General features: G+C 36.3%; 1 protein-coding gene across 1 annotated transcript in view; it reads left to right on the forward strand.

Annotated features, from left to right (window-relative positions):
* Adsl (adenylosuccinate lyase) overlaps nt 1-21,769 on the forward strand; it is a 219,023-nt gene that overhangs the window by 24,335 nt on the left and 172,919 nt on the right. Inside the window, exon 3 of the mRNA XM_090397737.1 lies at nt 7,018-7,062. Coding sequence (XP_090253863.1) covers nt 7,018-7,062 — 45 coding nt within the window. The remainder of the gene's footprint in view (nt 1-7,017; nt 7,063-21,769) is intronic.

Below are 21,769 nucleotides of genomic sequence, written 5' to 3' on the forward strand. Positions count from 1 at the left end.
CAGTATTTCTAGTTTCTCTGTTTTTGCACTCACAACTTACAAACTCTCACTAAACAACAATTTCTTCAAATATCTAACTCCAAAATCTAGTCCCAGCACTCCTAATTACACTCTTTCTCAGTTTCAAAGGTTTTTCACTCACCACCAGACCTGTTCTGAAAAATTTCCTATGTATTAATCTTGTAAAAACTCTACAATAATTTGAGTCTCATTCATATCACTCCTTTTCTGCTTGTCTACCAATTTCTGTTACCCCCAAATTTTCAACCAGTCCTCATAAAGTTCTTTAGATCCTCTTCATTTCCACTTCATTCCAAAGAAACCTGAGTGATCAGATCTGCACTCAGTAGTCAAGATGGGGGGGGGGGGGTCTTGCCCAGGCTCTGTAAAGTAAGCTACTTGCCTTTGCTCATCAGGGTATTCTTTTCTCAGTAACCAAGCAGTCCAATGAGCTGCTTTAGCCACTTTTGCAATATGCCCTCTGAAGTTTTAACTTTGTATCCACTAACACACCTGAATCCTTGGCTTTATATTTCATGGAGTACAGTTCCATTAGTGTAGTACACAGCTGGTAATCTTTTCACCCCCAAAATGCATAACCTTACACTTTGCTGCATTAAACTGACATCCATTCTCTTTAGCCTAGATTGCCAGTCTATCCAAATCATCCTGCAAAATGTTAACAATCATGTGTTTATTAACTATTGCTCTACCCTGTTTTGCATCATTGTCAAACAACTGAATACAGATCCTTTCCTATGTTGTTAATATACAAATTAAATAATAGCAGCCCAAGAACAGAGCTCTGTGTCACAGAGTATCACTGTATTATGAAACATGAGCAAGTTACTGAGGCACGACCTTCCCTTCACAAAACCATGTTGTCTCCCCTTCCCACACAGTATTCCATTTCCATCTATCCGTGCCTGTATTTGCTCTTGACCAACTTCACCGATACCTTGATGCCAATAACTCCTGATATGCTGATCGGTCGGAAATTTGTTATATCAGTCTTGGAACCTCCTTTTATGCAATGGAACTATTTTCCCCTTTTTTTCCCCCTTAGGATAAACCTAGAGCCAAGACTTAGATTAAACAATGTGGTCAAAGACACTGACAATTTCCTAACAACAAGGTTCTGTAATATGCTATGCACCTCCATTTCATTTATCTCAGTTCCCATATAAATTTTTGCCTCTCTCATTACTGCAATATCTCCACTGGATGATATACTCTTGCAGAAGTGTTCACTTAGTAATTCTAGTATTTTGACTGATTCAGTTACCTTCCTACCACTGGCATTCATTAAAATCATTCTGTCATAAACATTCTTCCTTTTACTTGCAACATATCAGAAGAACTGTTCAGGATTATCTTTATCCTGCACTGCTAATTTCCTTTTGTACTCTGCTTTTGTCTTTCTTACCACACAGGTTACCCTTCTGGCATGTGCCTTCTGGTCACCTTTCTCCTAGAATTCCCTGCACAATTTTTTTTGTAGCTCCTGCTTAATGATGGTATTCATCTATTTAATTCCCACTATTTTCCTGACTAGGTATTCAGTCTATTACTTCTCTCAAACACTCCTTTACAACTTTCCATATAATTCCTTTTGTCCATCAACTTCACTCCATACTTCTATAAACTTCACACCATTTCTCCTGCACAGATTGACTCATTTGCAGTCATGGCCCTTCTCAACTTTATCCTATCATACCAACACAGCAGACTCACAATCTTTATTTCATTACTCTTCATTTTTGCTTATTTAACCAACTCGTATATCTTTTCTCATTGCATATTTCTTCCCTTTTAAATCATTTATTCCTCCCATGACAATTATCTCTTTCTCTTCTCCCTTCTGCAATCTAACAGCTTCACTAACATCCTTGATCTTTGCATCTGGAAAATATGCTTTCATCACTTTCTCATTAAGTAGACCTCTTATCATTGAATCTTCATATGATACCTTATCCTTATTTCCAGTTTCTCTCACTTTCATTCTTTTTCCCATTCACTTTATTTTTCATTCTCTTGCCTACTGTAACAAATTATCATTTTTCCAGTTGCCCTAGCTTCCATTTTTTACTGTGAAGGATGACTTGTAAGCATGCTATTTCTCTTCTTACCGTCACGTCATTTCCCACATTCCTTTCAGCCACTTCTTTGCTCTCGATTCATGCACTATCATTCACTACTTCCACATTCACTAGAACACCTTTGCTATCTTTCCTTACATTGTTAATATTCAGCACTTCATTTTCCTCCTTTTTAAATGACTCGCATTTCTTGCACTTGCACATGAAACATTTACAACAAACTCTCTCTCTCCATTCTTGCTTTTGTACCATAACTCATTTACTCATGGCAATGAATACATAGAACATACACTACATCGTACAAAATCCCTCATGCTAAGCTCAATGAACAAGGAAGCCTTGGCTGCTGTTTTCCTTGTATGCATCGGTACAACCACAAAAAACTCTTTCTAAATGATATCCTGTATCATATTTCACAAACATACACACACAATATTACAGACTAAAATAATTAAGATATAACCAAAAATAAACTAATGTTACTAATATTCACTAAAATAAAAGACTTAACTGTAAAACACAGTTTGTGATATATGCTATTCTAGTGCCCTCATGCTCCAGCATAAGGTATGCACAAATTCACATGGAGAGCAAAACAAAGAAAAAGGAAAGTTGGTCTTTGTTTGGAGACTTATGAGCAGAGTGGGAAATAAATATCAGACATTTAGAAATGTTTCAGAAAAATTTGGAGAAAAGAGCTAAAAGCTAAGCAAATAATAATAGTAAGTACCTGTTGAACTTCTGTTCAGGGCATAGACTAGTCATTAATAATACCATGTTCCAGCATAAAGATGTGCACAAATTCACATGGAGAGAGAGAAGACACAAGATATAAGAAATGTCTCATTTACTGTATTACTTATAGTGATAACCTCATGCTGGTTCAAGACAAGAATGTACAGAGGATTTGAAATAGGAAGTGATGACATATAGTTTTTGAGTAGTTTAAAATTGAACATCATATTAAAATTAAAAGTGTGTAACAAACTTTTAAAAACAGTATGAACTGAAATGTGTATATATGATTCAAGAAATAATTAGAGTAAACAAGAATTCTTTCAAAACCTTGACAATCTATTCGCAAAGTCTGATGATAACATTTATTCATCCAGGTAAGCATGTGGTGAAGTTGTCTGCAAGAAAAAAAATTGTGAAATGGACACTTGTAGAAGAATAAGCTGGGTTCGATCCAAATAAAAGTTGTTAAATCACTGAAATAAAGAGCCAAAAGGTTTCATTTCGGTGATACAAAATTATATAAATCAAGTGGATATTAAATCCAGCAACTTTCATAGTTTCTGCATTCAGCTTTGAAATAATGCTGGATTTAATATCCACTTGATTTATATAATTTTGCATCACCGAATGAAGCCTTTTGGCTCTTTATTTTAGTAAATACTTTACTCACTGACCAAGAGTTCACTTACGAAAAATACACCTCCCTGACACTTTGAGTTCCTCAAAAACGAGAGTTTTTTGCTCTCTTAAGGTTTCTGCCTGGTCTCTGAGGAGAACCAACCAGTTCAAAACAGCTGCCAGGCCAGTGAAACCTTATCCAAATGGACCAATAGAAGGCGAATATATGGACGCTTGGGCAGCGATCATGTCTCCTATAAGGTCCATGCTAGGGCAACCTCTAAATGCTGGCGAGCATATTCCTGTAAGCTCTCTGGTCAAAACTTTCATAGTTTCTGTATTCGGCTTTGAAATAATGCTGAATTTAATATCCATTTGATTTATATAATAGTTGTTGGATCAGATTTTCACTTTAAGACACATAGTTGTGAAATCATGAGAATATGATCTGTATTTAATTTTTATAGATCTGGAAAAAAGCACATGACAGGATGCCTAGAGAAAAGCTTTTCAAAATATTACAATTATATATGGCATAAATGGTTCATTATATCTAGCAATACATAGTCTATATTTGAGTTGTAAAGCAGCAGTTGACTATTTAAGAACTGTAGCTATCCTCATCCACTCTCCCAAGGATCCTTTATCTCCTCTCTCTATTCCAGGTGTTTAAAAAAGTTCCTTGTTCTTGCAACTTATATTATGGTCAAACCGGGAGATCTGCCTAGAAGAACATAAGAAATACATCTGCTACCATAAGTGTTGTCAGTCAGGTCTAACTGACCATGCCTTGGATACCTTGCACAGAATTGAATGGAAACTAAATTAAATGAAATTTAGTTTCCATTCTAAATTCAATAACAGCTGTAATAAATTCAGTATGAAAATCAGCAACAAAGAGAAGGATTATGAAAATGGCATGAACACTGAAACCATCAACTGCATCTTGGAGTACAAGCCTTGTCCACCTACCTTGTTTGGAGCCTATAGAACAATTAAAGCATTTCATCCATTTTGGTGCAGTCATTAGTGAAGATGGCAAATTAAATATGGAATTATGCAAAAGAATTAGCAAAGCTGGTATGGTAGGAAGTCAACAGAATAGTTTATAAACAATAAGAGGGAAATTAAAAACTTAATTAGCTGTGTACAAGACAGTGTTGAAGCAAATTTTAACTTTCAGATCTGATAGCTGAGTTAGAAATGAAACACTTGATCAAAGACTGGAGATCACAGATGTGAGAGTTTTTAGAAAAATTAGGGGGCTGAACAGATGGCATCAATGGCAGAACCATATTAAAAATGAGGATATTAGGGAGGAACCTGTTAGCATTAAGGATGTATGAGCAGCGTAATCTAAGTTGTATGTCACTTGAAGAAAATGGGAGAGAAAAGGTTAGCAAAACAAGTTTTTTTTTTTTTTTTTTTTGCCACGATGGTAGAAAATACAGCCAGAGGAAGACCATGATCTAGGTGATGTGTTTAAGAGGTGACTCAGAAGACTGGAAATGTAAGATCTGATTCTATCAGAGTCCTAACAGATATCAGATTAATCTGGAGAAAAATTGCTAGATAGGAAGTTGGTAATTATGTAAACTTTTCATATAGTACTATTATAATATCCTATACACCCTCTCATGGGGGGCACCTGTCAGGAATTGGAATGTTGATGGTGTTTGCATTTTGTTATATAGAGCCTAGTTTCAGCCATGAAACTAGGCTCTATGAAATACTTGGTGAGCCAGTATACCCACCTTCCTCAGTAATATTGGCTGTTTTTAAAAATTATGAGCTGCCTTTTTGTCTGAACTCATCACTTATGTTAAGTAAATTGGCTCCCACCTAACAACTAGCAACAAATCTCTGCTAGAAATAAAAAAATATTCAACATTGGAACTCCTCCCTGTTCTTGTTTGTGATGTTATAAAAGACTGTTCACTTTTTTCCTGAATTATTTATAAACTCAAAGCTACACAATACTGTTTGATCCTGAATCTAAATTAGATGGATGGTGATTTCATTGCCTGGTGTGAGACCACTGCCTATCTTATTGGAGGCCTGAAATGGCTTGAAAAATTTCCATGTTTGGTCTCTAGAGCAGAGTTTCTAGACTTTGTAAAAAATAAATTAAAAATACAAAAATATATATAAAATTGATAAAATAGAAAATAAATACTTAGCTCACTAACCATACAAAATATACTATAGGTCTGCAAATAACTTTGTGGTTGTCTCTTCAGGTTGTGAAATTGTAACATTCTCCTTAATTATTGGAAAATTTTATTTATTTTATTTTTTTATATCATCATTACTTTTATACAAGGAATATCCAAGACTTAACTGATATTGGTTGCTGGCTAACCTTTTTAGAGTGATTGATTACATCAATCTTCACGGCCATTGTTTCTTTATTACATTGCCAGCACTACATTTTCTTCTTTCAGACATTATAAAGATCACATCAAGAAATCATATCTGTGAAATAATTATGAACACAGTTACACCCCAAGTTACGTAACACACGAGTTACGTAAATTCGCATTTACGTAATAAATCTACTCGCATGTATGAACAAGTTTGCAGCTTTGCGTAGGTGTGTCTTTGACAGCCTTATTGCAGTATAGTAGTAGATGCCTCACACGGTTAACTCAGTCACTTGTTATCACTGCTAGTTTTTTTTTATCCTTAAAATGGAATGCAAATGCAAAACCAAATGCACTGGTAATAAATCTAAAAAACAAAGGTCTGCAATTACTTTAGAAGAAAAGTAATTGCAGACCTTTGCAGAAGTTGAAAATAATTTGTATGTATGAAGGCAGGAAAATTCTTTAAATGTTCTTAAGAACATTTAAAGCTAGTGCTGGATGGTTTGAACGATTCAAGAAACATACAAATCTGCACAGCATCAAAATCACGGGCGAGGCAGCAAGTGGAGATACGGATGTGGTAGATACAGTAGATATGAGAATTCTGATAAAAATTTTAAAAATGAACAGATTGGTATCAATGGTAGTATCATGCTAAAAATAATATTGCTATCAGTGCCAATTCAAGCATGCGTGAGCAGAATTAATCTAATGGGAGAGAAAAAGTTAGCAAAATGGATGTTTGTTGCCAAGATGGCATGAAAAAGATCATCCAGAGAAAGACAAAGATCTATGAAAATTGTTTATAATGTCATATTATCCTGTACACCTCTTATGTATGCATATCAGGAGATTTCTGATGTAATTAGAGCCAAATACACTGAACATTTATTGGCTACATAAATTTTGACTTCCTTCTACCATGGATTTCATCTCTTTTTTTTTACTATGATATATACTTTTGGGATATGCAAAATATGTTTTACAAATAGTAATGCTAAAATTTTTTATTTACATCTTTAGTTCTTATGAATTTTCATCTTTGCTTCATGACTGTATTGTCTTATTCAAATCTAAAAGACCATTTCCCCCCCTAATCTTTAATTATTGCTGTTCTTATTTATATTTATTTGTTGTGAATCAAATAATTATTTCATATTCCTTATACATTTTTTAACATTTTGTGTGGTGTATAGGATTTAATACAGCTGAGGGATGGATTTGATATATTGCTTCCAAAGGTAAGCTTATTTTAATCATTGATTACTATAAATGATCAAAGCTGTTTTGCCAGAACTGTTTTTCTTCAACTAAAATTATTCTTTCTGTTTTAGTGCCATCTATAAGCTGTATCAACAGTCTAAAGTCAGTGCTCTTGTCTTTATTCTCTCTCATTAAATGTAACTTTCAGGATTCAGGCTCTCACAGCTCTGACAAAGTAACTTTGTTTACTTATAATTTGAGCATTTTTCCTAGTTATAATTTAGTGCAATGTTAAGATTCTTGAATATGTAGTGTAATGACACCCTCTCAACAAATTTTAGCAAATATATCAAAGCAAAATATGATTCTTGAACATATAGTGCAGAGGTGGTGAAGTTTCTCAGTCTCATGAGCTTCCCACATAGGACATTTCTCAGATGCAAGCTGCAAGATATTTTCTAGAATATATAGAATGCTGTAATATTAAATATAAATATAGATAAATATAGATACATTTTTCACAGACATAAATATGTCTATGTAAAATATTATATATGTAAAATGAATTTTTGTCTTTTATAATAAACATGATAAAAACTAAAATTGCCTTGAGAGCCACAGCAAACAACCTCAGAAGCTGCAATTTGCCCATGTCTGTTAGTCATAAAATCCTTAAATCAAAATTAAACAATTTTCTGAAGTTTATAATTTCTTGCATAGTTTATCCATGAAGTATTAACATAAGGCACATGTTATGTGCATTTTGTTAATATTTCATGTTAACACTTCACTGGCCTAGTGGGTCGAGTGGTTAGTGTATCTGCTTTCCAACCCCTAGGTTGCGAGTTTGAATCCCACTGTGGGCATGGATGTTTGCATGATTGTCTTTTAGATGGGAGATGAATGAATTATATTCTCCGGTGTGAGCCCACTGCCTTGCTTATTGGAGGCTTGAAGTGGCTTGAAAAAGTTCCATATTTTGGCTCTAGAGCAGGGTTTCCAGACTCTGTAAAAATACAATATAATGAAAAATAAATAAAAATATATATAAAAAAATAAAACAATGAAAAATTCAGTTACAGCAAAATTAAAACTACATATTTAAATAGTGGCTATCTTTTAATGTGCAGTTTGCAGACCATTACACACACACACACACACACACACACACACACACACACACACACACACACACACACACACATATATATATACTAGGAGGCTCTGTTCCCGAGCTCCGGACTGGTAAGCTGGTAAGACAAAAAAAGTGACATAAAAACGTTTCAAATTTTGGCTTATCTTTTTATATATACAGTAGATATATATAAATAAATATAAATGAATTGCATAAAATGGAGAATATGGGTTTGGATAAAAAAATATTAGTATGGATAAGAGGATTGCTGACTGACTGATGATATCAAAAAAGTGGTATACATGGGATGTGAGTCTTCAAAATTTAAGATAACCAGTGGTGTATCGCAAGGGTTCGTTCCTTGGTCCACTGTTATTCAATTTTTACATTAATCACATTGGGAAGGATTTGATAGGTGACATACAGCTGTTTGCTGATGATGCAGAGATAGGTAGAGTAATTAGGAACACGGCTGATATGCAGTACTTGCAGAATGATTTGAATAGGCTGGAATTGTGGGCATGGGAAAATGGATGTCAGTAAATGTAAAGTCATTCACTTTGACATGATTAGATATCCAATGTCATGTTATATTGGTGGGATTATGTTAGAAGAAACTGATCAGGATAGGAACCTTGGAGTGTTAGTAGATAGGAAGTTGAAGTTCAGGGCTATGTAACGAAGGTTGCAAATACAACTCAAAAGATAATTGCAATGCTGAAATGAACTTTGACATGTAAAGATAAGGATGTCATTTTGCCTCTTTACAAGGCCTTGATAAGACCTCACTTGGACTATTGTGTGCAAGTCTGGTTTCCGTTGTGATTCTGATATAGTGGAGAGAGAGAGAGAGTGCAAAGGAGAGTGTTAAAAATGACTGCAGACACTAGCATACAGGAGAAAGAGGGGTGATATGATTGAGACTTAGACTTTTGAAAGTGGGGGGGGGGTTCATACAGGATTTCAGTTGATGGAATTTTTTATATTATATAAGGTGGAGGAAGGACAAGAGAGCATCCTTGGAAGCTGAGAATGAATGCTGCTAAGAAAGGGGTGAGGTCTAGATTTTTCTTTCATAGAGCGGTGTGTGATTGGAATGGATTGCCATTGGATGTTGTGTATACAATCAGTGTTAATGAATTCAAGTACAAGTATAATAGCTGGTGCATGTGGTATGTGGCCTCTCTCGATGAATCCCGGACCCCTGGAAGTCTCTCTTAATAATATATATATATGAGACATAGTTGATGATAATAGGTTCTCAGATTTTGAGCATTGTCTGCCATTGAGGATAATGTTAGGATGATGAACTTCAGCAATTCATTGAAAAGGTGTTCATATTTGTAGACACTTATGTGGCATTTAACAACTTTGCATCATTCAAATGGATCCTATGACTAACGTTATTAATTCCATGTGTTGCAATGGTGGACATATTACATTTAATCAGGGATATGAAATCGGTGTTCAGAAATAAGTTTTAAAGCAGGATGAGCCATCTAAAATAGGATAATTTATAATTACATGGAATTTTACAAATGGTAGATAATAGCCAAGAGGGAGTTTTATGCTTAGGAGAAGGTACAAATAGGCTGATTTGGTTGATAGGTTTGTATCTGGCTTCAAGTTGAAATTTTTTAGATGTGCTCTGAAGTACAAAGTAACATATGGAATAGAAATCCTGTGGAGTCATATTTTCTTATAGAATTTAAAAAAAAAATGCTTGATAACTTTATTAATGAGAGTTTGGTTATAGCCATTGAGGGTAGAGGTTTGTATCCTAGTAGAAATGTCTTTGAAGAATAGACAATGTGAGCTTTTGACAGCAGTGATTTAGATACTGGATTTTTGTAAGGGATGGTGTGCTGATGTTGCTGAATATAATGACTAGAAAAAATAGGTTTATGCTATATGGATGTTGTGAGAATTAGTTAATGATATAGTTAATGAATTAGTTAATGAAAATTAACTATTATTTAGATATTGGTCAAGTGTAGGTGAATAACTTATTTAATTACCAACTAGTTTTGCTGGCTTGTGCTGTCAGCTTCTTCAGGGTACAATCAGGAAAGCAAAGAAATGAAAATTACAAGCTATACGTTAACTGACAATTCTATTTTAATAACAAAATAGTAGTGTGCGTGAAACAATATGCATGTCGCGGATACATGATTTACTTGTTGAGATGCATTTTGTAGTTTTCACTGAAGTTCATTTCTTGTGTGTTTATTGATCTAATTAAAGTCTTCCATATATCTGGTAGGATTAAACTCTGGTTCCTGTTGAGGTTATTTGTGGAACAAGTGACTGTAGCAGCTTCTTTAAAGATTCTGGAATGGTAGTTTTCCTCTATATATGGCACAAGACTTTTATTCCATTCAATAATGTGGTTGGTTGTAGAGAAGTGGGAAGAAAGGCCAGAAATATCTTTTGTTGTTTCTAACATAGCTGATGTGTTCTTTTTGTCTCACTTCGAAGCATTTGACCAAGCGTCTGATAACTTAGACCACAGGAACAAGGGATGTTATAAACTCCTGCATGTTTGTAGAAAGGATTGAAATCTTTTGGTGATCATAGAAAATTCTGGATAGTTTCAACTGGCTTGAAGGTCACTCTAATATTGTGTGGTTTTAGGAGGCAAGCTAGTTTTTTTGGAGATGGTACCAACGTATGGAATAGTTATAGTAGTTATATATTGGGTGTCATCACATTGTCTTTGTGGTATATCACAGAAGAGAATCTTGTTAACAAGTCCTCTAGAGTAGCCATTTAGGAGTAGATCGTTTGATATTTTATTTAATTCTTCTTGTAGATCATTATGGTCTGTGGTGAATTGTATAGCTCTTTTCTTTAGCATATGAATAATGCTGAGTTTTTGGGAGATGTGGTGTGATGAGCTAAAGTTTAGATAACATCCAGTATTTGTTGGTTTTCTATAAACTGATAAGTTGACACTGTCATTTTCTTTATTATGACGTCTAAGAATAGTAGTTGTTTGTCCTTTTCAAGATCTAATGTGAATTTGATAGTATGGTGGAACATATTGATTCAGTTTATAGAAAAACCAACAAATACTTGACGTTGTTAAAGTAGTTATTCACCTACACTTCACCAATATCTAAATAATAGTTAATTTTCATTAGTGTAAAGTTTCATTTGATTCTTGTAGAGTGAATCTGAATCTAGTATGCAAGTCATTTTTTTGAAGGAATATTATCTAGTTCTTCCTGTGCATTCTTCAAGATGGCAAAATATCATCCACATAATGGATTTATAGAGAAGGTTTGAAATTTTGGAAGATATGTTCTCTTCTAAATGTTCTAGATAAAAGTTCATCTAAGACAACGGCGAGCAGAGGGTTCTTTTAGTTTGTCTATATAGTTTGCCATTCCAAGTGAAATATTTTGAATTCATAACAAACTTAAGAAGGTTGACAGAATTCAGTGGTGTCATTCAAAGAAATGTTACTGAAGAGTACACTGATGTCAAAACAAACCATTAAATTAGAGCAATCAAATTTTAAGCCTTTAATTTTTGAGATAACTGGTAAGATTTTTAATGAAATAATAGGAATAGCATAAAGAAGAGGTTGAGGAGGTAGGAAAGTATTTTTCTACATAGGAGATGTTTGTATGGAATCAACAATTGACCTAAGAGCATTCAGGTTTTTGCAGTTTAGCAGTTTGCATAAGTCTCATTGACTATGTTATTGTTGATAGTGATGTTTTCTCCCTGGTGCAGGACACCAGAGTGTACAGAGGATTTGAAATTGGATGTGATCACTATTTAGTCTTGAGCAGGATAAAATTGAATTTCATATTGAAAAGAATAACATGAAAGAAAGTTTTAAAGCGAATAAAAGTTGAGCAGCTATCAGATGTGAACTGTAGACTAACATACACACAGATTATTGAAGAAAAAATGAAAGAGTTTGAGAACAGGAATCAAACCTTGGAGAATCAGTGGCAAACCTTGAAGAAAGCCCTGATTGATTCAGCTAGAGAGGCATGTGGTGAAGTTGTCTGCAAGGATAGAAAAATTAGAACTCCATAGTGGACACAGGAAGTTAAAGAGGCAGTGAAGGAAAAGAAGAATGCATATCAAAAGTTCCTGTCAAATAAGTCAGCTTGTGCTCTTAGAGAATACAGAGACAAATGCAAGAATGCTAAACACTGTGTAAGATTAGCTAAATAAAAGTCATGGGAGGACTTTGGCAAGAATATAGAAAATAAATATCAAGAAGGTGGCAAAATATTCTGGAGGTTGTTGAAGAAGCATAGGAATGGAGGAAAGAGTGCTGTAAAAGGACTTAGAGATGATAAAGGTGACATGAAAACGGGAGAAAAAGATATCCTTGAAGTATGGAGTAATTACTTTGAAAAACTGGTAAATGAAACAAGCAGTGATGACAGCACAGTGATAAAAAAAAAACACTGACCAGGCATGCAGTCAGGAATACATATCCATACTTGAAGTAGAAAAAGCCATCAAAGGCTTGAAATGTGGAAAGGCAGCAGGAGTAGATGATATTCGACCAGAAATTGCTGAAGTGGTGGTATAAGTGGTTTTACAGTGTAAGTGGTCTTACAGTGGCTGCACTGCATAGTTCAGAAAGCCTGGACAGAGGGACGAATTCCCGATGATTGGAGTAGAGCTCTCATAGTACCCATATATAATGTGAGACTTGAATGTGAGTTCTTTGCTTTATGGAGACGATGTTATACTTCTAAATAAATCTGCTACAAGTCTGCAAGATTCCCTGACTAAATTGAATAACTGTTGTAATGGATATGGTATGAAGGTCAGCAATAAAAAAGACAATGAAAATAGGCAGAATCATTGAAAATGTCAACTGTGTTGTGAATGGAGAACCTGTGGAACAAGTAAAACATTTCAGCTACTTAGGCATGATATTTAGTGAAGATGGTAAATTAAAGATAGAAATAGACAACAGAATCAGCAAAGCTGGTATAGTGGGAAGTCAACTGAATAAATTCATACGGAATAAGAGAGAAATTAATCGGAATGCTAAATTAGCTGTATACAAGACAGTGTTCAAACCAGTTTTAACTTATTGATCTGAGAGCTGGGTCAGAAGTAAAACACTTGACCAAAGACTAGAAACTGCAGATATGCAAGTTGTAAGAAAGATTAGGGACGTGAACAGATGTCATCAGTGGCAATATCATATTAAAAACGAGGATATTAGGAAAGAACTTGATTTTGTCAGTATCCAGGAATGTGTTAGCAGAGCTAATCTGAGGTGGTATGGTCACTTAAACAGAATGGGTGAAGAAAGATTAGCAAAACAAGTGTTTTCTGCCAGGTTGGAAGCAAAACGACCCAGAGGAAGACCAAGATATAGGTGGATTGATACGGTGCAAAGTGCCTTAGATGATAGAAATATAAGATCTGATAATGTTGGAGTCTTGACAAGTAACAGACTGATTTGGAGGTAAATTGTAGATAGGAAGTTAATAATGATGTGAATTTTTCATGTAGTACTATCATATCCTGTACACCTCCTTGAGGGTACATGGCAGGAATTGGATGATGATGACGGATTTTTTTAGTGGTTATTTGATCAAATCTCAGAATAACATCTGTCTTTCATATGTATGAAATGAACTAGTCTAAAACAGAGATGTGGAACCTGCAGCTTTTTATTGCTTCTGGTGCAATCTTATGCAAATGTTTTTCTCCACTTTTCTGATAAATTAACTAGTATTGTTATTAATGTAATGATTATATAAATATTGACTTATAAAATTATTATTACATAAATATTTAATTGCCCCTATGAGATCTCTCTAAAATGGATGCAGTCTGCCAATTAAAAAAAAAAAAGGTTTCTCATCTCTGGTCTGGAACAATGATGACATTGCCTTTATCTAATCTTGTAATGGTAAAATTTTTATAATTTTTACCAACAGAAATCGACCGTTGAAAAATTCAGTTAGAAGAAATTTAAACTTTATGTCAGCAGTTAGAAGAGAGTATTACTGCCTTATGTATCTAGCTATATTAATGTGCTTTGTTGCAGTAAAATTAATTTTGGAATCAGTCCTGGTTTTGGCTAGTTAATGAAACTTAATTTTATTTATTTATTTATTCTGATTGTTTTTGTTAGAGAAAAATTATTTCAACTTAATAAAAACCCATATACCGTATTTTTCCATGTATAAGACAATACTTTTTTCTGAAATTCTTACACCAAAAATTGGAGTCGTCTTATTCATTGAGGGTAACAACCAGTTGAGAGACCCGCAGTTGCCATGGCAAAACTGCCAGTATCTTGTCTCCACGTACAGGCTTCAGCCAATCACTAGCCTTTATTAACTCTGTCGATTGACATCATTAATGTCATTAACATAAGAGCCTCCGTAGTGCTATTGGAAGAACGATGATACATTGCATACTTTGATTGGAAAAGGCCTAAGTTCGATTCCATCATGACAGGAGGAATCTTTATATGAACTTTTTCGATTGATTGCTGATCTCATACGGAGGTAGCGGGGCTTTTTCTTCCGGAAACTAGGGTTTTTCATCCCGCACACAGACAAATCACCCCTTCAGAACACACACAATTTACAGACAAAATATACTTGTGGCGGTGGGCATTAGATGGTGCTGATGTAGAGTTGTACAGTAGGTATCCTCCCATGATGAGTCTTCGGGCTCCTTGGACGTGTCACGAATAATAATAATAGTTACAGCTGCTTCTGAATAAACCAATCAGAACTCTGAAAGCATTCATATGTCTGCAACTCGTTGGCAGGGTAAGTTAATGCAGTAACAATATTTTGAGCACCAGCCCATAAAAATGTCCGAAAATAAAAAGCGATTGTCATATTCTTCAAAATTCAAGTTAAAAGTAAACAATTATGACAAAAGAACATGGAAATAAAGCTTCAGAGAGGCAGTTTGGACCTCCTCCCACTGAGTTTATGATTAGACAGTGGAGAAAACAGGAAGAACAACTACTCAAGATGCCAGAAAAGAAGAGGGCCTTAAGAGAAAAACAGCAGAATGGCCAAACTTGGAGCAGAGGCTTAAGACTTGGATTATGAAGAAGCGCAAGAGTGGGATGTGTGTGTGTGTCAACCAAGCTTATTCAATATGAGGCAAAAAGGTTTACAAGAGAAATGAACATTGTGGATTTCACAGGAAAGGCAAATGTTGCTTCAACTTCATGAAGAGAGAATGGGTGTTAACCTAGAAAATGCATCTTAGTATGCATCTTAAAAATATCATCTAATTATTAAATATACTTTGAATATTTAAAAAAATATCAAATGAGGAGAGAATGGAAACAGTAGGAGAGAGGGAATGAGAGGAATGCAAGGGAGCACTGGAACCAGGGATAGAGTGATGTCAGAAAGGCAGGTAATTAGGGGAGCACAGAGAGAAAGCATTAGAGGAGAGAGAGTGAGGGATGCATGTGAGCAATCGAGGAATAGAGTGGTAAGAGTTGTAATGTATGGGGACTCAATGATCCGTGGTGTTCAAGATAAGATGCGTGAGGAGGGGTGTTTGCCTGGAGGAACAATAGAAAGTGTGGCTATGGCAATTAAGAGGGGGTGAAAGTGTGGATGAGATGATTGCGATGGTAGGAACAAATGACTTGAGTGTTAATGTAAATTGGGCAGTGAGAGATATCAGATTCTTGCTTGAGGTTGTACAAAAGAAGACACAGAGAGGAAAGATAGTGTGCATGTTGCCTAGGTATGATAGTGACGAGGAAGAAGAGCAGTAATATTGAATAACATAATAGCTAGAATGTGTCAGATGCTTGGAGGGCATTTGAGGACAGAGAGGAATTGTATGCGAGAGACTGCTTGCATTTGAATGAGGAAGGATGTAGACATCTGGAGCAGTTGCTGTTTTGAACAAGTCGGTGTGTCCCAGGGTGGATGGTAGCAGGGGTTGCCTCTTGTGGGAATGAGTACTTGGGAGAAGGGAGACGACATCAGGTAACGCTGAGCCCAGTGGAGTCTAGAGGGATAATGCTGGGTATAGAAACAATGGTATTTTTATGCTTTATACTAATGCCAGGAGTATTTGGAATAAATGAGAGGAATCGGTGGTGCTGATAGCGTCAGCCTGGCCAGAGATTATTGGGATCACTGAGACGTGGTTGACAGAAGAAGATATAATAACAGGAATAGAAGTATCTGGGTACAGCATTTTTCGACAGGATAGGAAGGGAAAGTGTGGTGGTGGAGTACTGCTTATGATAAGTGACGACTTATATCCTCTAAGAGTGGAGGCTTTGGAATGCAGTGACATGACACTAATGATTTTGAAAGCATATGGTGTGAAGTAGAGGTGGACAAGACAGGATATTTAGTGGGTGTTGCTACAGACCAAGGAGCACAGAGGGTGGGGACCAGGAGATGTTTAGACAGTTGATTTTGGCAAGTGCAAGAAGAATGATTGTTATGGGAGATTTTAACTACATTAGTATAAATTGGGGAAAGGAAGATGCATGTAGCAATAAGAGAATGGAATTTCTAGAATTCTTGAGGTACAACTGTCTTAGGCAACATCTCTCCCACCAATTGAAGAGAATGACCATATGGTTTGACTTGGAAGATGAATAGATATGCAGGAGTATCAAAGAGATGGGAACATATGTGAAATTATAAGGCAGGTGATTATAATAGTCTTAGACATCAACTTGGGGAAGTTTCATGGAGGGAGGAATTGGGGAACGGGATATCATTGTTAGCACCAATAGCAAGCTGTATTCCATGAGTGAAGAAGAGGATACAATTTGAAGTAAAGTGGATGATAAACAATATTAAACAATAACTGCATGGGAAAAAGAGGCTATGGAAGATATATAAGGAGACAGGTGAAGAGAAGATGCATGAAGAATATGAGACACAGGCCAGGAGAGTGACTAGTATGGTAAGAAAAGTGAAACTGGAATACGAGAAGAGATTGTCCCAAAGATCCAAAGAAAATCCTAGGGAATTTTTTAGCTATGTGGCCAGTAGGAGGAGAAATGACGGTGGAAGAATGACATTGTGGGATACAAATGGGAATAGAGTGACTGATGCAGAGGACATAGTGGAATTCTTCAATGAACACTTGTTCTTTGGAGGTCATTGGATCTATACTTGCATAGATCTTGCCAGGAACACTCAGTAGGGAAATAACCCTGTAATTCTCACATTCAGTTTTATTTCCCTTTTTTATATATGGGTACTGTGAGAGCTCTACTCCAATCATTGGGAATTCGTCCCTCTGTCCAGGCTTTCTGAACTATGCAGTGCAGCCACTGTAAGACTCTTATTGGAGTATTTCATCCTGGAGGAGTAAATTTGAATACTAGAGGGATAGGACAGGTTCAAGGTTTAGAGGTGCAGGAAGAGAATGTGTTCCAAATACTGAGTACTCTGGATGTCAGTAAAGCAGTGGGACTGGATGGTATTGCAACACGAGTTTTGAGAGAATGTGTTCAAGAACTGACAGTGTCTTTGACCTGGCTTTTCAATGAAAGTCTGGCCGCAGGAAAGGTGCCCAGGGAATGGAGGGAAGGTAAGATAGTGCTATTGTATAAGGGTGGTAGCAGACTGGACGTGTCTAATTATAGGCCAGTTTGTGTGTTCAGTAGTTGTTAAGATCTTGGAGAAATTATTGAGGGACCGTATACAGCACTGGCCACATGAGGGTACTGTTATCTGTGAGAGTCAACATGGATTTGTGAAGGGGGCACTCTTGTTTTAGCAATATGCTAGCCTTTTATAATGAAGTTACAAGAGCAGTAGATGAGGGAAAGGCATATACTGCCATTTTCTTGGACTTAGTGAAGGCATTTGACGGTGCCTCATGATAAGCTGATATTTAGGTTGCAGCACATGGGTCTGGATTCAGGATTGGCTGTCTGATAGGTATCAGAGAGTTGTGTATGGTTGGGCAGTTTCAAGGAAGCAGAGGGTTACAAGTGGGGTCCCACAGGACTCGGTACTGGGACCTATATTGTTTAACCTTTATATCAATGACATTATCAGTGGATTGCAGGGGGATATTCAGTTGTTTGCGGATGATGCAAAGCTGGAAAGGGTTATTAGTAATAGTGCAGATGTAGTCCTGCATGAGGAATTTGAATAAGCTAGATAGATGGGCAAATGAATGGGGGGTGTCGGTTTAATGCTGCAAATTGTAAAGTCTTCAGGTTTGGGACACATCAGTGGGATGCTGCATACTCTATGGGAGGAGCTATACTGGAGGAAGTAGGGGAGACATGAGATCTGGGATTGATGATTGATAGAAACCTGAAATTTAGGGGACATAATGCAAAGGAGGTGAAGGTAATTGTAAGGATTTTTGTCACAAAGACTTGCGAATTCTCTTTAAACTGTGTACTGGTGGTGGGGAGGTACTGCAGTCGTGACAGAAGCAGACGACGCTTAGGACTTCATTAGCAAAGTTTCCGCTGTGTGTAGTATCCATTTTTTTTTAAATGTGCCCGAAGTGAAAGAATAAGTATAACATTAGTGTTTGAAAGCAAATTATAATGTTTTTGTAGTTTCAAGAATCTTGTAAAGCAAGTTTGTGTCAAGTTTTTCAGAAATAAATAACATCACTAGAGTTACATCAGTGAAATGCGTATGAATGTGTTCTAAGCGAGCATTCATTCTGCGTAATGATCAAGACTTTCACCAGCTTTACCACTCATCACAAGTCCGAGTTTTACTGGCGCAGTCGATAGGACCTACAAGGTGAGAGCAATTCGTTATGTAAATGCATGCTCCCATGTTTTAGAGTTCTATTTTGATTATTTGGGCGAAAGTCTGTTTTAATACAAAACAAAAAAAAAATAGTGTTCGGAGTTTTGTTCCATCCTGGAACAGTAGTAATTTTGATTTCTCACCAGAGAAAGAATACATCAATATTCAAATTTTGTTCCATCCTGGAACAGTAGTACAACAGGATACTGGTGTCGAGGCTAGCTGGTGAACGGTCGTGCTATCGGAGAGCTCCTGAGAGATTTGTGTTTTTTGTTGATTTATTGGTGTTTTGGATTCAATTTAATGGACTTAAGTGTTTAATTTTGGTATATTATTAGAGCTTTATTAACGTGGTTAGTGTACTAAAGTGTTTTATAACATAATCTATGTCGGAAGTCGTCACTAGATGAATTCGTAATGAGTAGTGTTCGTGCAAGCTCCAGATAAGATAAGTATCATTTTCAGTTATCGATACAAATTACTTAATATTGTGTAGTTTTGTTTTGTTTGCCTTGCGTATTTTAGTGCGTCTATTTTTGGTGTGTTATAACGTTTAATTTGACAAAACACGTTACAGATAAATATGGCACCTGTGCGTAGGAAAATGGCAGCCAGTAATGAAGGTTCGCCATCGTTATCAAAGAACGGTAGCATAAAAGAAATGAGTCAGTGTACTAGCTGTGAAATGTACGCTTTGCGGAGTGCGGTCGGAGTGTGGTTAGATGATGATAAAGGATTGAATGTGTGTAGAAAATGTAGGGAGAATGCGGAATTGAAGTGTATTTCGGATCGTGAGTGTGATATTTTTGTCAACCTTCAAAATGAAGTAAATAGGGATATGACAAGAAACGGCAAGGTTGTACATGAAAATTGTGAGAGTGTGAATGTAGAAAGTGTGAATGATAGTATAAATGGTTTCTCAGAGAACAAAAAAGATGAGATAGATGCATTGAGTGAGATCGCGTTGTTGAATAGTGCGATAGAAAGAGCAAAACAGCAGCTAGAGTGCATGAACAAAAGTAGACTGAATGAACCAACCAATAATAAAAGGTATGACAGGAAAAATAGACGTATGAATGTGAACATGAACAAAATGAAGGATAGAGTGCTGTATGGAGACTCGTTAGTACGAGGTGTGTTAGTAGAGGATTTGACAAAATCGTATCAACCTGGTGCGTCTATTAGAGAGCAAAAGGAAAGGGTGAAAGAAATGATTGTTGTGGCAGGTACGAATGATTTGAAAGGAGATAAAATGGAAATGATAGAAGACCTGAATGAATTGTTTGAGGTAGCAAAAGAAAAGAGTGAGAGAGTTAGAATGATTAGTCTTTTGCCACGGTATGACAGTGAAATGTTTAAAAGGAGGGCTATAATTGCAAATGACTTTGTGCGTGGGTTATGTATGACGAGTGGTGTGGAATTTGTGGATGTGTGGAGTGAGTTTGATGGGTGAAAGGATCTATATAAGATGGATGGCTTGCATTTGAATGGTTACGGTGTAAGAAGACTTGAGAAAGTGTTGCTGAATGTAGTGGATGTGCAAATTCAGGGAAACTAGATTTGTTAGGGGGGGGGGGGGTAGAGATACAGTCCTTAAGGAGGCAGTTGAATGTAAGAATGAATATAATATGCCAGAGCAAATAAGGACAACAAATCAGAGTGGGATTGTTAATATAAGGCATCAAGGTAGGGTTGGGGCTAATGGGGGTCTTAAATTCATGTACACTAATACTAGGAGTATTAGGAACAAGAAGGAAGAGTTTTTGGCCATGGTTGGCACTTCCAGACCACAGGTTATAGGTATTAGTGAAACATGGCTGACTGTAGATGATATAACTAGTGGGATTGAATGTGATGGGTATAGTGTGTTCAGGAATGACAGAGAGAATAAAATGGGGGGAGGAGTATTGTTGATGATAGCTGATGAGCTCCAGCCAAGGAGAATAGAAGTTGAATTGCAGGATAGAGAAAAGAGCACATTTGAGGCCATTTGGTGTGAGATTGTGGCTAGCAGAACTAAATATACAATTGGGTGCTGCTATAGACCAGGTGATGGAAAAGATGGTGGTGACAGTATGCACAAGCAAATAGAAGAAATGGGTGGAAGGAGGGTGATTATTATGGGAGATTTCATCTATGGTCGCATTGATTGGAGTGAGGAGAGGACACACGGGAGGAAGGAACTGGATTTTATGCGGTTATTAAGGGATAACTATCTGCGACAGCATGTAATGGAAAATACTAGGGGTCAGAGAGTGCTTGACCTAGTAATTACATCTGAGGATTTGGCTGTAACAAATATGACCACATTGCCACCAATCGGTGAGAGTGATCATAGGGTCTTAACTTGGGAGGTGGCTAAAGGTGTAGAATTTTCAATTAAGACAGGGTACATGTGGAATTATCGGGCTGGAAAGTATGACAAGCTTAGGAGTTTGATTGGTTCTGTGCCATGGCATGTACAACTGCAAGGACTAGAAGTTGATAGTGCATGGGAGGTAGTTAAGAAGTGCTTGCATGAAGCAATGGCTGACTGTATACCTAGAGTCCGAATAATAAATCAAGTAGGGGTTAAATGGATGAATAACACCATTAAGCTTGAGTTGCAAAAAAAGAAACAACTATGGAGGGAATTTAAGGAGAAGGGTGACCAACAGGCACATGAACGGTATAAAGCGCAGGCCAGAAGGGTGACGAGTGTGGTAAGAAAAGCAAAAAAGGATTACGAAAGAACATTGGCTAAGCAGGCTAAAGAGAATCCTAAACAGTTTTTTAGATATGTAGCAAGTAAAAGGAAAAATGTACATGGCAGATTGATTTTAAAGAATGCCGATGGTAGGGAGGTAACTGAATCAGTTGAGATAGTTGAGT

The sequence above is a fragment of the Typopeltis vanoorti genome, chromosome 9 (genome assembly GCF_054136105.1).
Source record: "Typopeltis vanoorti isolate ZY-2024b chromosome 9, IOZ_Tvanoo_1.0, whole genome shotgun sequence".
NCBI lineage: Eukaryota > Metazoa > Arthropoda > Arachnida > Uropygi > Thelyphonidae > Typopeltis > Typopeltis vanoorti.